This window comes from Plasmodium inui (genome assembly GCF_000524495.1).
Source record: "Plasmodium inui San Antonio 1 unplaced genomic scaffold supercont1.2, whole genome shotgun sequence".
Lineage (NCBI taxonomy): Eukaryota > Apicomplexa > Aconoidasida > Haemosporida > Plasmodiidae > Plasmodium > Plasmodium inui.
In genome coordinates this window covers 1,026,302-1,042,485 of record NW_008481836.1, presented here as the reverse complement: position 1 = coordinate 1,042,485, position 16,184 = coordinate 1,026,302, and the positions used below count along the sequence as shown (strand labels likewise).

The 16,184-nt window shown below is 39.8% G+C and overlaps 3 protein-coding genes across 3 annotated transcripts in view; 1 reads left to right on the top strand and 2 right to left on the bottom strand.

Annotated features, from left to right (window-relative positions):
• Positions 1-1,756: 1,756 nt before the first annotated feature.
• On the top strand, positions 1,757-4,366 carry C922_00676 (hypothetical protein; the record flags this gene model as incomplete). The annotated part of the gene is made up of 1 exon (XM_008816289.1): positions 1,757-4,366. One exon carries the CDS (start codon positions 1,757-1,759, stop codon positions 4,364-4,366), a length of 2,610 nt encoding a protein of 869 aa, XP_008814511.1.
• Positions 4,367-5,157: 791 nt separating this feature from the next.
• On the bottom strand, positions 5,158-5,472 carry C922_00675 (hypothetical protein; the record flags this gene model as incomplete). Its single annotated transcript, XM_008816288.1, has 1 exon — positions 5,158-5,472. One exon carries the CDS (start codon positions 5,470-5,472, stop codon positions 5,158-5,160), a length of 315 nt encoding a protein of 104 aa, XP_008814510.1.
• A 1,209-nt stretch (positions 5,473-6,681) lies between these two features.
• The window catches only part of C922_00674 (hypothetical protein), a gene marked incomplete at both ends in the record, with an annotated part of 15,734 nt that continues 6,231 nt past the window's right edge, over positions 6,682-16,184 (bottom strand). Inside the window, one exon of the mRNA XM_008816287.1 lies at positions 6,682-16,146. Within this exon, the coding sequence (XP_008814509.1) occupies positions 6,682-16,146 (9,465 nt within the window). The remainder of the gene's footprint in view (positions 16,147-16,184) is intronic.

The following is a 16,184-nucleotide window of genomic DNA, read 5'->3' as shown; positions in this document are numbered from 1 at the left end:
TAGGCGGACGTACAGCTTAGGAATTCGCATCTTATCCTCTAAAAATATAAAGACTGAAAAAAAAATATCCAAAAAGGGAGGGGTGAAGGGCACGGACACATACATACATGTAGGGTAACCATCTGGGACAGCTACTGGGTCGCATCGGAATGCTAATAGACGGGACTATATTTAAAAAAATAGCGTGTAAATGTGCACAAATACGCGCTTACGAGAGGTGTGCAAAAATATTTCCCTTAAGGGGGATGGACGCGCATGTAAGCATGCCAAAGCGGAGGTATATTATTACGCATTTTTTTCGCTCTATGCAGAGAATTATGACTCCTCTATATGCGCCTTTGGGCATTCTCAAGTTTGTGTGCTCATTTTTTTCTTTCTACTACGCTATGCTGTGATTTAAGCGCTAATTCGTGGTCTTGTATTTCTCCTTAGCTCCTTCGTTCCTTCATTCCTTCGCATCCTTGTTACGAATTTCCAAATGGTAAAGCATTAAAAATTATCTACTGGATTCATATATGTCTAACGACTTGTGCCTTTTTGTATACACACATGCAAATGTGCATACGGCTCTGCCCTGGTGATGTCCCCTTGTTTGGAAATGAGGATGAAAGAATGGCTGTTTTCACCGTGAAGATTTTTTTCCACATCCTTTTGAAGCATTTAACCATTATTGATTCTTCGCGCTCCCCTTACATTCTATACTTCCCTCACTTCATATTGGCCTGAGCTACGTCTTTGTTGGACAGGGACTTCAAATTATTGAATTTATAAATTCCATATACGTTTATGGCACAAGGGAAAAACAAAAAGGAAAAGGCCGTGTACGGTTTGTACAAACTTCTAAGGTCCCTCAGCATGGCGAAAAAAGTGTGACATAGGGCTCCCATTTTTTTCTTTCGCTCTGTTCAAGAGGTGAATATTATCTTGCGTAGGTTCTTTTTCTCGCGTGCCACGCTGCCATGCGAATACGTACATGTATGTTCTTTTGTGGATACATAAACTGTGTTGTCTATGTATATATGGACATAAACATGCGATGCAGCGCAAATCAGAGTTTATATGCAGTGTGTGGAATTTGCTCCACCAATTTTGCTATCTCAACGAGGGTACCGAAGCACCAACCAATGGATGGTAACGTGGGGCGGTTATTTTCCTTCACATGTAAAACATTTGGCCATTCAGCCTGGGTACGTTTAAATTGGCTAATGGGGGGGGAATGCAAAAAGAAAAGAATAAAATGAGCTAGGTTACGTCGAGTTTCGGAGGAGATAAATACAGTTGGGAAAAAAATGCAGAGGAAAAAGAAATGAAAAATTCCATATAATAAAATAAAATTATGTCAAGCAAAATTACCCGCTGCGAAATTATTCCTGACAAAATTGTGCCAAAGCGAACTTCCCTCGCGATGCGGAAAAGCACGAAAGCTCCCCGCGTAATTTCCGCGCAGAGCCCTTCTTTTTAGCAAACTCCACATGGCCACGTTCAAACCGAATAGGGGAAGCGCAACTTTGCAGTGTGAAAAATTAAAAATAAGAAGGCTAAGTGGTTTAAAATAAAGCACCAAAAAAATGTTGCAATTTACTCGCAAATTTCGAACGAACACTCTGCACGATTAAAAGATATAGGAATAACTGCATAAAGATGCCACCTCTATAAAAATAGCGAAATGTTCGAGTGTCATTTCCATCGCGCGCACAAATCAGTTTGTTCCCTCAAGTAGGAAGTGAAAAAATGAATGAAATGCCAACCGTTTGAAATGCTCTTAAAAAATACATTATCATTTAAGAGATTCTTGCAATATATACACTTTAATGTAGCCTTTCTTTTTAAACACGGGAAGGGGAATGCCCACATATGCAAGCGTCATTACTCCTTTGATGGGGTATCTGAGAAAAAGGCGGCACATGGCGGAGCTTCATCTTTTAGGAGTGAAATCGGGGGAGCTAAAAAAACGGATGATGTAGAAACGTTAAAAACATTGCAGTATGGTCAACATGTAGAAGATAGGAGTGGCGAATTCGACCACACATTTCATAGCACATTTGAGGATGGACATTCTTGCACATATGTGGAAGAAGCAGACGAGGAGGCAGAGGGAGATGCAGAGGACCTCGGCCGTGGTGAGTCGTATGTGAACTCGAACCAAGTTAATCGCGAACAGGACGAGTATGAATTCCCGCCGGATGAAGATGAACCCCTGAGGGGGGGAGAAGACGCAGAAGAATTCGAAGACGATATCGACACGCTGTTGTTCACGAACAATCTGAACTCCAGCCTAATTGGGAACCTTTGGCATGCCTCTGCCAATAGCGTATATAAGGAGTCCTGGAAAAGTGCCCACGTTAAGAAGGAAAGCAGCTCAATCATTGAAGGAACTTGCCATAGTTACCCCAATGAAAGGGAAAACCACAATTGTGTTAACGAAGAAGTGATTCCCTCGGAAGTGAATAAATACGAAATTTGCTACATGAGTGCGAAAGATGTAACTCAGGGAAAGCAGAAAAAAATTAGTGACGTGCATCAGCACTCAGAGGAAATAAAAAGCGGGACAGCGAAGAACGCCCACCTGGAGGAAGAAAGCCCATTGCAGATAATTAAGCCAAGTAGCAAAATTCCAGAATGGAACGGGAAGAACAAAGTGGATTCCTTTATCGACGAAATATACGAAGAGGAACAGAAGGAAGTTGAAAAAATGAAAGAATTTTTTGAAAAAAATGAAAAGCATCTGATGAAATTTAGAAACTCCATTTTGTGTAAATTAAAAATATCGGAAGAGTTGCCAAAAAAGTTCAAACACCTGAGCAAAGACACAAATTTATTTAATAAGGAAAAGACCAAAGAAAAACATTACAAGAGATTAATTGATTCTTTGAATAACCAAAGTACCCAAGAACCCCCTCGTCGTAAAGACAAGTTTGCAAAAAATGTAAATTATGACCAGATGGAGACTATAAAAATATTAGACATTGACAGTCTTCCCCTGGACGTTTTAAATAACCTCTTTGCCTATAAAATTGTAAAAAACTGCAGTGCAGAATTGTGCCTGAAGATAATAAGCAGAATAGGAATGTATAGGGATAAGTACTCCCAAGTTTCGTACGAAAATATGATAAATTATTTGGGCCAAACGATTAACCATAACAGCAATGCGGAAATTATTGGCCTTTTCTCAAGGTGCTACGAAACTGTGAGTATCCCATTTTTAGTTAATTTTGTAAGAAAGTATGCAACGTTTTCCAGATCCTTTATTGTCAGCATGTATGATAAATATTTCCGAAAAAGGCTCTTCGATTTTGTACGCTATGAAAACAACTTGGGAATCAGAAAAATACCCAACATTTTGACACACCCATATCATCTCTCATCTTACATAAAATTGTTGGGAGAATGTTCTGCTAAAAAAGACATGTACATACAGTTAAAAATGAGGGGACATGTGCCACACTGGGCTAATTTAAATCAGGAAGGGACTGCAAGCGAAATGGATTACCTACCGAGGGGGATGAACTACTTGCCGGGGGAGGAGAACCACCGAAGGGCGAAAAAAGTCACCATAACGGATGATAAAAAGAAATCCCTGAAAAGGAAAAACCACGTCGAAAGGCCCAAAATGTATGACGTTATTTTATCAGCTGAGTATACAGGGCTCCCTATTGAACATTTTATTGAAAAGGAGGAAGACTTCCTACGTATTAACATGGGCAAGGAAAAGCAGTTACAACAAAATAGCACCAATTTGTTAAGCCATCCGGATGAAGCATTTTTTAATGAGGGACAACTCAAGGAGGGAGCAAACGCAAAAGACGTGGAGAATTTGCCCATTTCCAGGGAAGACGCAACGAATGACGCTGAAACAGAAGTTATCAGCGCCATTAGAAGTAGCAGCCAACATGAAAGAGACCCAACGCATCGCATTAAATGCCAAACCGAAACGGAGGAGAAAACGACTGAAAATATCAACTTCACCCTGGAGGAGGACTGCGATATTTATCTCTATAAAGGATTCAGCAAATTAAATAAATCGTCCCTAAAATTACAAACTACGTTGGTAAAAACGGAGGAGGACTACTCGAACGAGTTGGCCCTGTGCCCCAGTCAAGGAGAGCACTATGAAGAAGTAGACAAGGAACAAAATAACAACGCCCTCTGGGAATTGCCATGGAAAACCAGAAGAAAAAACTCCTTCTTTTTTAAGGGGCGCTTCTTTAAGGTACTACCGAATGAAGGCTGGTCAGAAATTAAGGATATATCAAATCAGTATATAGGGCCGAGGAGAAAAAGAACAAAACATTCTATCAGGAGAAGGAGATTTTTACAAAAAAAAATTAAAATTAATTTGTTTAAAAAAAAAATTCTACAAAAATGAAAAAGCGTAATATTGCTTGTCAATAGTGGGACATGTATGTCACTTGTTCAATGAAATGCGACGTGCGAAACGAAATGGAGGACGCGGCTTATTCCACTTCGTGAACAGGAACAGCTTTTGCAGTCCGCTTCCCTCTGTGGAGTTCCGCAGGGGAAGGACCACCCCCAGGGGGAGCACCGCGCGAGTTAGGAAAAAAAAAGAAAACATATATATATTTTTTATATATATTATATATGCTTGCACACACGTAGGCCTATCTGCACAATTATGGTGCACCCCTTTCCCATGGGGTAGTTTTACCCGTTTGTCACTTGGAGCATTTTCTCATATCACTGCTCTTTTTAAACTTTATTTTCAAAAAAAAACGTCATTTTTTTTGTTACTCTGTCAATGATTCGTCAGTAAGATTCACAAACTGGCACACTGCTTAGGCTTCTCCACAGGTGTGCCTCCACTTAGTGATTAAATACAGCATTTTATGGACACATTTAGTTTCATCGTGACATTCGCCGTTTTTCCCAATTGTGATCTTCGCCCGTTGTCAAGGTTACAAAGCGGGGGTATCCCTTTCATTCAGCTATTACATGCCGTTATGGCGCATTTTTGATGTCTTGTTCTTGCTCACTCTGTGATATATGTAACGGTGCCGCAGGACACATTTCTGCTGTCTCCAGTAAAATAAACGAGGCAACTCTTATCGGATCACCAAATTGGGGCGCAATCTTCAGAAGGCAGAAGCTTTACACCACTGCTCTTGTGTAGCTGGCCGAAATTTCATATACTCCTCGATCTTAATGCATATACTTGCCCTTCTCCTGGTTCTCACTTTGAAAGAAAGCAGCCGCGGGGGAGGTACAAGAGGTTAGGGACAGCATCCGCTCTATGTACGCATCGCTGTAGTCATCTCTAAACGTTTTAAAGCATAGGGGTTCCAGGGACGCCTTCCTTAAGTAGTTATCCCAACCTTTCATTAAATTCCCTCCATTAACATTACAATTTTGGTGATATTCTATTTCAAGTCTTAAAATTTTTTCTTCCAAAGCTTTGATGGAGTTCTCCAATTTCTTTTTGCATTTGATTATATCACGTTTAACTTTATGCTTCATTTTGGCCGTTTAGTAAAAGGAGAAAAGGGAAGTACGATGAATGCTTTGGCAGAGTGAGCAAGGGTTTACTAAATATTTTGCCCTCCACACAAAATATGCTCCCTTTTTTTTTTTTTTTTAATTAATTTACCTCATTGGAGGACTGGAACTTTGCGCAGAAAAAGGCTACATTATTTTTTGTGTATACAATGTGGTTATCCATTTATGCATAATGCGATATTATTTATTTTTGCAGGGTTAAAAAAAATCAAAAATCATTTAAATATCTTCCCTCTTTTGTGAACAATTCATTATTTTTTTTTTTGCAAAATTGGCGAATGAACAAGTCGGGCCACAAATTAGCGCAGTAATTTTGCTAAGTGGTTCAATTTGGAATCACAAAATGGCGCCTTTCCACTTCTGCAGATTCGTTATGCTAAAGAAGCTTGTTAATGTTTTTTTTTTCCTCTTTACTTTTTTGCAAATGTTCCAGCATTACGGATGAAATACACAGCCGTTTTCTCGGCAGAGTATTCCTAACGTCAAACACTCCCAACAATGTCTCACATACACATGCGTGATTGCGTTCTTACCCACATTTATACATATGTCCATCCATTTTAAGCATTCCCTGTCCATTTGTATATGGACATTTACGTATGGACATTTGTATGTTCACACTTGAGGCGGCATTCCGCCACGATGTTTCTCATCCACATTCCCCCCTCCCCCATTGCCGCATAACAGCGGTTTGGTTGTAAAAGCTTTTGTGAAAGGTCCGCACAGGTGCAATTAACCTACCTGAAATTGCACGGTTGTTCCCATAGTTAAACACCGTTTTAGTTATCTCACCTTTCACCCTTAATTATGAAGAGAATTAAAAAGAAATGGGGAGGCGAAAGGAACTGCATAAACGGTTCCCTGCCGCTCAGTTGCCAGGGAATGGGATAATTAGAGAAGGCGCTCTTGTGGATAGCTCAAAAAGGGGACGCCTTGATCCCATCCACAGTGAGTATACATGTACCAAATGTGTATCTGTATGACGCGTACGTGAAGAACCCCTCACGTTAGGCTCGTAAAACAAATATTGAAAAAAGAAAAAAAAAATTCCGTTCCAAATTTTACAAAAACATTAAGCCAAACTGGAATATATGAAAATAAATAAACTGCAATGTCTGACAAAAAAAAATGGCGCAAACTCACAAGCACCGATTTGTTCCCCGTTAGATTCTACAAGGGTAGGCCATAAATAACAACGGCCGAACCCGTCGTGTTTGGTAAGCGACAAAATTGCTTGGCCTCCGCTAAAGCCTCTGTCATACTAAGCCAGGAGTATTTCCGGTTCTGATTTATACTGAAAAGGTTTTGGTTTAAAACGATGTTGCAATTGTAGCATTTTTGGAAATATTTATAAAAAAAATAATTCTTTTTGAAGTATGTGTACGTGTCCAAATTGACCGTGACGAAATTGTCCCCCACTTCGATTAGGTGGTCGTCACTGCCGCCGTTATGCTCACTATCGTCATCCCTCCAGCCGATGCTGCCCGATTCTGTGCCTTCTTCGCGCATATCCATTTGTGAGCCCGCCCTTAACATTTGTGCGAAGAAGCGAAAGCAAAATGTTGAAACATTTGCCATTTGGACATCGTTATAATTATAGTTGGAGCAAAATAGGGATGAAGAATTTGGCTGTGTCCATTTCCAGAAAAAGTTTTGTGTAAATCCGTCAACTTCTCCGTCTGTTACATTCCATAGATTCCCAAAAACGAAAACACACCCACCTACTATGTAGTCGTAGGGGGTGCCCCATACGTCCAAGTCAAAACCATGTGAGGATAGCAACCCGGAACTGCATCCAATTAAAAAAACGCACGAGTTTATGCCATCATTTTGGTTAGCCGAAAAATGGGGATCATCAACATCGTCATTGGCGTCATCTTCCATTTCTGTCTGTGTGCATAAGGCATCGCTGCTGTCACTGGTGCCATGGATGTGCAAGATATCCCCAACAGATTTTCTCTTCATCCCCTTGTCCACAAAGCGTTTTTCTGCCTCAAAATTGCAGGAATTTCTTCTCTTTTTGTCCTTATTATGAGTAAAAATGGGATCAACTTTATTTCCTGCCTTGATTCCACTACGTTTTTCGATTTGGCAATCTCGATTTTGCGCTTTTTTGGGTTTCCCCTCTTTGGTGTCTTCCCTTTTTTCGCCTTCGTCCAATCCGTCGTCATAACGCAGAATGGCATTTTGAATTATGTCTTTTTTGATGTACTGTTCTCCCCCCTGGTGGCCGCAATAAAGATACAAGTCATCACAGCACAAATGTTTCAGCAGAGTTTTTTCGCATGGCACTTTGCCAAAGTAGCCATTCCAATTTTTATACTTGTACCTTTCTTTATTTTTAAAATAAATGAAAGGGTATGTGGCGTCTTCCGTTCTTTTTAAATCCCCATTAGGGTTAATCACAAAAAAAATGTTACTCTTTTTGGGATCTACTAACCTGGAACTTTTAATGTAGTATGGAACGTACTTTACGTATTTCATTTTGGTCACCTTTGAATGATGCTCCGGATCGGCCGAGTAGCTTCTCCTTTTATTATCCTTTTTAACGTCTTCTGCACATGATCTTGAAAACATTTTTCCGTCATCAAAGTAGGCTTCTGATTCACTTACACTTTTTTTTCTTTTTTTTTTTAAACGAAAAAAGGTGTATTCTTCGTTTATGTAAGACCCCATCATATTGTGTATATTCATCGATTTCCTAGCATTCATGAATATTTTTCTCAGTTCGTCTTCATTTTGAATTAGTTCCACTGACGAAACGGATTCGGATTCTGATTCGGAGGATGGAGGAGGAGGCAACCCAGAGGATGAGCGGGAAGACTGGGACGGGCATGACGAACGAGGGTTTATTTTCTTAACGCTACCCCTCCTGTTAGCAGAATGTGATAATCCCAATTTGTCTTTCTCCTCTGTTGATCTATTGTATAGGGTTTTTCTTCCCCTATTTTGGCTGCAGCTATTTCTACTATTAATGTGGTCCTCGCTAAATGGCATGCCAGTTTGACCCTTTTTACTATTATTATTATTGAATGGGTTTAGGAAGGAGTGCTCAATGCAGATACTCTTGCGTGAGTTTTTTTTCCCTCGCCCCTTCCTACGCACCTGCCTTGTGCCTTTATCCGGAGCGCTTGTTAAGGGATTGGCTTTACCGGTAATGTCTCCCTTTTCGAGATGACCTCTTGTCTCTTCACTCGAAACGAACAAGCTGTATCTTCCCTTTCCCTTTGCCGGTACTATCCTTGAGCCATAATTGGCAACAATCTGTCCGGCATTGCTGAGAGTTTCATGCCCATATGGAGTTGGCGTATCTGTCGTTTGTGCTGTCAAAGTGTTGTATCGATCCACTTGGGATGTTCTCTTGGCCTGGTCATCATAACGAAGGAACGCTTTTACCTGACACGTTTTAAGACCATGGTGGTAATTATCGTTATTCTTCTCACAATTTTTGGAGACCTCCATCTGGTGCGTCAATATATACGAAAGGGAGCTTCTTCCTTTATTTTTGAAAACGTGTTTATTTTCCCCTCTTGTATTACACATTTTGGAGGTGGTACAATGATCTATGATGCTTTGTGGCGCGTCAGCGTTTTTTTTTTTCCATTCGAAGGGATCATAACAACGCAAATCGGTGCTGATACAATGGGTACTGTTCTTTTGGTACACATTTTTCACATGATCAATTTTCCACTTTTTTGAGTATTCCTGCTTTATGTACTCGTCCAGGCAAAAGTCGTCACTTTGGTCGTCATAGTTGTCCGATTCGTCATCGTTTCGGAGGTTTCTACGGTTTCGACGGGCTCCCAGCCCTGGCTCCATTTCTCCTTCTTCTTCCTCCCCTGCCACTGCGTCCATCTCCCCCTGAAGTGTACTCGAAACGGACAGCCCCTTCCGCTTGGCTTCCTCCACTTTAATCTTCGCCAACATCCTTTCGTACAAATACGCAGTAACCGCCTTGTGCACCCCCCGCACGATGTAGGAATCTTTTAAAGGCTCCAAATTTTCAAAGGGAAGTCTATTTAAATTGTTATGTATATAGACAATGACAGGATTTTTCCTCACTCTCCCATGTTCTATGTTTCTCACATATGTTAATCGTTCACTATCGAGTTCATCATCCACCATGGTGCATTTGATCACATCAGTAACGAACGAATGAGTGATGATGTTAAAAAGGTTAAAGATGTTCTTGGGATGAATATGATTATTTTCGAAAATATCTATAAGTATATTATACAAGTACATCCTTAATTTCAGGAAAGAGCATTTCAGTACCCCCCTATCACATTTTTTTTGTAAATCCAGATATTTTAAATAACTATTCTCTTTATTTTTTTCTTCTTTATCATCTTGTTTGTTCAGAAGATCTAAATTTAACATCCCTGCCACTGTAGTTCTTTTTTTTTTCCCCTCCTTTGTGAGCATGTCACTTTGGTCTTGATTCTTTATGTACTCAAAATTGTTTGCTTTTAGGGGGCTCACATATCCATATATTGTTGAGTTTACCTTTCTTTGATCTCTGCTTTGTTTTTCGCTTTTATAAACCGAACGGCTATCCACACGATTGCTGTCTACACAATTGCTATCCACACGATTGCTATCTACGCTATTGTTTGTCCGTTCACTGATTAGATTGATAGTTCTTCTCCTCTCTCTTTTCTCATCAATGTCGGTATTGCTCCTACTGGCAGTGTCCTTACTGTTGGTGTTGTGCGGGTAGGCAAATTCGCTCCCCCTTTTGGGTATAACAATTGTGTACTTCTTGTCCATAGTTGAGATGGCCTCAACATGTTCGGGTTGCTCCCTCTGCATGCTCCTATATGTAGCATGGTAACCGTCATTGTGATTATTTCCCCCTTCAATGTTTACACTCCAGTGAGGGATACTCGAAAGGGTCGTCTGCTTTTTTCCTTCATTTGGGGGGTTTACATTAAGGGAATATGGTTGACCTACTGTGGTGTTTCTCCTTTTGTTTTTTTTTTTCCTTTCTTCCAAAAGTAGAATCGTTTCGATATCCTTATTAATGAAAGGCAAATAGGATGTCACGACTTTTTTATCAATGGGGATCAAACTTTTGGAAGCTTCCCTATTCTCAGGGCTTCGCTTGATTATATTACGGGATGGGAAGGAGTCTACCCCATCCGTAGTGTCTCGACGGATTACGCTACCGATGAAGGTGCTCTCATCTCTATTCATTCGACGCGAGTTGATACCCGAAATGTCTCCCCACTGTAAGTATTTCCTCTTCGTCTGCGTAATTTGTACATTGCAGTTCTTCATCACGATGGAAAAAACAGTCAAGTTTAGGAGGACGTTGACAAAATGGGAACCGTCCCAGTATCTGGGAGGAACAAAGTACCTCCCCCACTTATTAATCCACGCTATGATGTTGAGCATGTTCGAATAGTAGTATAGCACTACGAATAGATCAAAATTGGTACTCAAATAAGATTTCTGGTTATTAACAATTGACAGGGTGTTATATGCGCTGCTCACCTCTGTGTTGTCTTTTTCCTTGCGGATGGAAAACTCCATTTGGTCGTCATCCTTCTTATTGAGACTCTTGTTTAGCACTATTTTGGTTCTTATATTTAAAGAAATCAACGGAATGGACATCAATTTGTGGATGGAAAACCCGAGGGTGTTAGAGATGTCTAAGTTCAGTATCTTTAAATGCTGCTCTAACCTATATCTGTTGTTCCACCACAGATCTATGAACATCTTTAAATTGCTTCTATTCCTATCCACGTTCTTTGATTCGTGTAAAATTTCGCACATTATTTTTATCATATGTTGATATTGCTTTAGTATTTTTTCTAATTTCTTTATGTAATTCCATTTCTCCCTAACTGGGAACCTTTCGATATTTAGATGTATTTTTTCTACGTGGAAATATTCACCGGTTTTGCTCTCAATGCAGCTATCGGCCTCTTTGTACAAGCGCGAAAGGAACCGAACAAGTTGGATAGCCTTTGCCAGCTGGTGTTTCTCCTTCGGCAAGAGTGATGCAGAGGAATCGGTACTCTTACCTTTCCTTGTCTTATTCGATTCGCCAAGCTCGTCACTTATCTCCATTCCTCTTCTTTCCATGGATGTGAAAAAAATATTTACCGTGTGATGCTTGTATAACTGCTCATGTCCCATTTTATCATTCTCAAAATATTTCCCCGCGTGGATTGCTACATTGCTATTCTCATCTTTGCCACGCGTGCCACTTTCACGGATAATGGCGTCATCCCGGGAGTGTTTACTTGCCCATTCGATGGTACTACATAGGATGGGAGTTCTGGGAGATGCTCCATTGTATTCATCCGAATTGTTCCCCAAATTGCCTTTCTTCACGGCGTACACTTCGTGTGCATCATCTGTGCAATCGTTTATATTTTCATTTACCTGTCCCATTATTGTGTTATCGCTTAAGGGGAAATTTCCCCCCTGAATGAGTAATCGCTCGCATAAAGCTTCATCATTTAGTACGCTAAAAAGGTTATTTATTTTTCCGTAAAGATTGAAACATTCTGTATCTCCCTCAATATGGGAATTTTTCCCTTTTTTAGTAGTGTCTCGAGAATTTCCCCTCTCCTTGGTGGCAGCCCTATTTTCCCTACTGAATCGACCCACATTATGTGCCTCCTCGGCTATTTCCTCGCCTATTGCCTTCTCCTTAATGATTCGAATTAGCACAAACAAGAAGTTTTTAAAGCAGCGAGAAATGTACAGGTCACTCTTGTCGTGGCTCATCGACACTATTGCGTAATCCCAGTAGAAGCAAAATTCGCTCAAGTTCGGTTGACCTATGTATTCGTAATTAATAATCGTTTTTATATTTAAATTTTCGTGGGCATGCTTCCTGTAGTAATTTTTTTGGCTGATTTCCTGGTCCATATTATTTTTGATGGTGTACAATATCAGCTCGTCTGTGTAGAGGTATAGCAAGGACAGCAGTTTTCGGAAATAGAATTTTAGTAGGTTGACTTGGGTCTGCCTCGCAGTTGGATGCCTATCTGTGCGTCCATCTATGTGCCCCCCTCCGTAGGTCTCAATTATCTGCAGTATAATCAAATTGTTCTTTATGTTCTCTATAAAAAAAAACACAAAATCTAGGAAGAACTGGGCGACTTTTCTCATTTCATGCACCAGCGAGCTTTTGCACGTGTAGTGCAGCAGCAAGGATAGGAGCACAAAGACAGTTTGGAAATGAAAAACAGATGGATTATTTCGATCCCCCCTTTCGGTAACCGCCGTATTTAAGAGTGCGTACATTTTGTATTTATTTCTTTTCCTCAGTTTTTTCCATTTATCGTCTTTCATGTTTGTCAAGAATTCATAGCACACAGTTAGGACCTCCAAAAAGCTGCAATTTTTCTGTGGGTATAAAAAAATTTCAAAAAAATTAACCATCAACATTTTGTCTAGTTCATTTGCTGGATTATCATCAAAGCTGTTTTGTTTGTCCTCCACATTATATGTGTGTGTGTCTTCGGTGACGTAACTTCCATCATTTCCGTAGACCTGCGCTGTTGAGAGGTCTCCATTTCTCTTTCTCTCAGATAGTTGGTCTAGGTATGCGGCATAATTTTTATTTCCGGGGAAATAATTGACGCAAAACTCACTCAAAGTTCGCTTGGAAAAATTGAAAAAACGAAAAAGTTTTAGAAACAAGGAAAAAAAAATGTTCCTAGAGCAATCATTCGCTGAGGAGTTAAGGAACTGCTGCTTTTTGATGGTGTAAATGCAGTCATCGCAGAAAATATTCTTTATTTTTAAAAATATCAAGTTGATGTAGTATAGCAATATTTTCACAAAATAAGCATTCATTTTTTTGCAATTAAGTGTGAAAAACCTGTTAATAATGTAATTTTCCGTGTAGGTTAAATTTCGCTCAAAGTTGTAATTTAAATATAGGTAATTCAAAACTGAAATGTCGTTAATCTTGAATGAGTGGTGGGAAGCAGCGTTTAGGTGGCACCAATGATGAATTGTTTCCTCTATGCAGTTGCCCTCATTTGTGTCCCCTTTGGTGTTTTTGGATGCCCTTTCTTGCTCACTCGAAATTTCACTCCCCAGGTTTAGGAAACTCTCGTCCAAGTCGGCACCTCCTGGATAGACAAAATTAAGATTCCTTACATCACGTAACACTTGAGATTTTATGAGAGACTCAACTTGCTCTTCATCGTTTAGCTCGACGTCGAATAGGTCTGTGTCGAAGTTACTTACGATAAATAATTTTTCGAGGAAGAAGATAAAAAACGTTTCTTCTTTTTTTTCGTTACAGTTGTTGAAGCATGTTAAAAAGTTTTTTTCAAAAGTTTTTATTTTGTGGTTTCCTTCATTCTGTTTCGTATCATTCTTGGGTGTGACCATTTCGTGATGGCTCCTTTCTTTGTTCGTCTGATTTGTGGAATCTTCCCCTGATAGTTGCACATTGCCATGGTTGCAATAGCTGTCTTTGCCGTTAGTACCCCCCTCTGGAGAGGTAGTCACCTCCTTTGATTTTTTCGGACGGGCCTTGCTGCAGGAAAAGTAGTTCGTTTTCTTCTTCGTAAAAAGGATTAGGCACAACATGTGGAGTATCTCCTTTGTACGCTTCGTCGACAATATACGAAAATGGTCAGGATTTTTTATCAAAAAGGTTAAGTAGGCCAAAAACTGAGTCAACAAATTTCTGTACTCATAAATATGCCTCTTAGTTAAGTAAGTATTAAGCGGCGTTTTTACATAATCGATATTGCAAAAATCGTTGTCTTCATAAATTTTAAAATCTTTCACATCTTTGACTGTTTTATCCTTTGCATAATTCGTGTCTGTGTCTTGGTCCAAATTTTTTTTATCGTAAATACTCAATTGGTTGTTTAAATTTTCGAAGAAGATCTCCTCTTGGGTTAGCAACTCGATTCTCTGTTTTCCACTTTTTAAAATGATATTCATCAGGAGCAAATAGTTATGAACGACTTCAGGGAAGTAAACCAAATCGCATATGAACAGTATGTTTTTCTTCAAATAATAGTAACTGAGTAAAAAATTATTCATTTTGAACATAATGCTGGAAATTTTTTTGTAGTAGGTATAAACGAATTTTATTTGGTAACACACGTCCTTATTCAAGAACATATTACAGAAGAGATTTTCCAGGTTCATCAAAATAGTCTTGTTAGTTAACTTGACATTTTCCTTTTCGTCTTCCGTCTTTTTTGCTTTTGTGAGCATGTCCATGTCGAACTGGTGTATTGGATGTTCAAATTTTAGAGAAAAGAAATCGGAAGATACATTAAAATTGGAAAAATACTTGGCCATCGTAAATTTCATGAGCGTTATTATCGAGATAATGTAAGAATTGACAAAAGGCAGCAAACCGATGTACTTGCTCCTCTTTTTGTACAAATATCTTATCATATTAAAATATAGGCAGATGTTATTTTTGAAAAAGTTTTTACCATCGCTTTGGTGTTTCTTCTCCGTCCTCCTTAAGTTGGATATGCATTCCGTGGCCGCGCGTTCGTTATAGTAAAGCAGATATGGAAATTTGGAGAATAGGTCTACCTGCGCGTTATCCCAGCGGCGTCTGTACCTTCTGCTGCTTCGGCTGTTGTTGCTGCTTTCTCCGCTATGCTCGCTGCGTGGCATAGTAGTGACCCCACCTTGGGGCTCTGTGCCCACCCTTGCGGTCGATTCGCCTAACGCTTTCTTCATTTTTCTCACTTCGGTCTTGTACCTTCCTGCTTTTACGTGAGCCTGGAGTTTCAGGTTTATTAGGTCTAAGTGGAAAGTATCGAAGAAGAAGGAGGACGCGTATAGCTCATCCTGGTAGTGCTTATCCGCGTGGTGCTCCTTGCAAAATTTCTCAATGTGCTCATAAAAATCGACGTAGAAATTATACAAGCTATTAGCGCAGTTAAGAAAAAAAGCATTTTGCAAATTTGTCTGTATCTTTTCTATACATAAAAATGAGAGATAAAAAATCGAAGTACAAACTATTAGCATCTGCATATAGTTGTGCAAATCATTATATGTCTCTTTCGTCTTATCTTCGTTCCTTTGAGACACTATTTTGTTATAAATTCCGGTTAGTATATATGCTGTCCTTCGTTTGGAGCTTCCTCTCATTTCTTCATTTGAGTCATAAGCACCGTCTTTGGGTTTTCCCCTCCTGCCCGGCCCACGTCCGAGGTTTGTACGACTTGGAACGACTGTATCCTTGTCTACGCTCCTCTCGTTTTGTTTACGCCCAACCTTTCGTTTTCCCCTATTCTCAGGTTGATCATATTCGCTATGCCCCCCAGAGGGATGATAACTACCTCCCTGCCGCCTACATGTATGCTTCTCGTTAAATACATAAATTAGCCAAAACCTGGAAGTAAAAATGAGACAGAGTAGCAAAATCCGCATGCAGCAATGATACATTTTGTACAGATGAGCAATTTTGTACATTTCGCTGAGATAGGCGATAAGCTTTGTGTCAATTTGTGTTACAATGGAGCCTTCCCAATTGGGATTTTGAAATATGTTCCCATGGTATACATCATATATGTTATTTAAAACGTCGAAGATGAGAAGTATGTTGTTCTTCAAGTCGCATTCTGGAAAGATATTGAAGGGTGGGACGTATGGAGGGGTGCCCTTATCTTTGCCAACTCCCTCGACAGAGGGAAAGTACACCGTGTCATGAAGAGTGC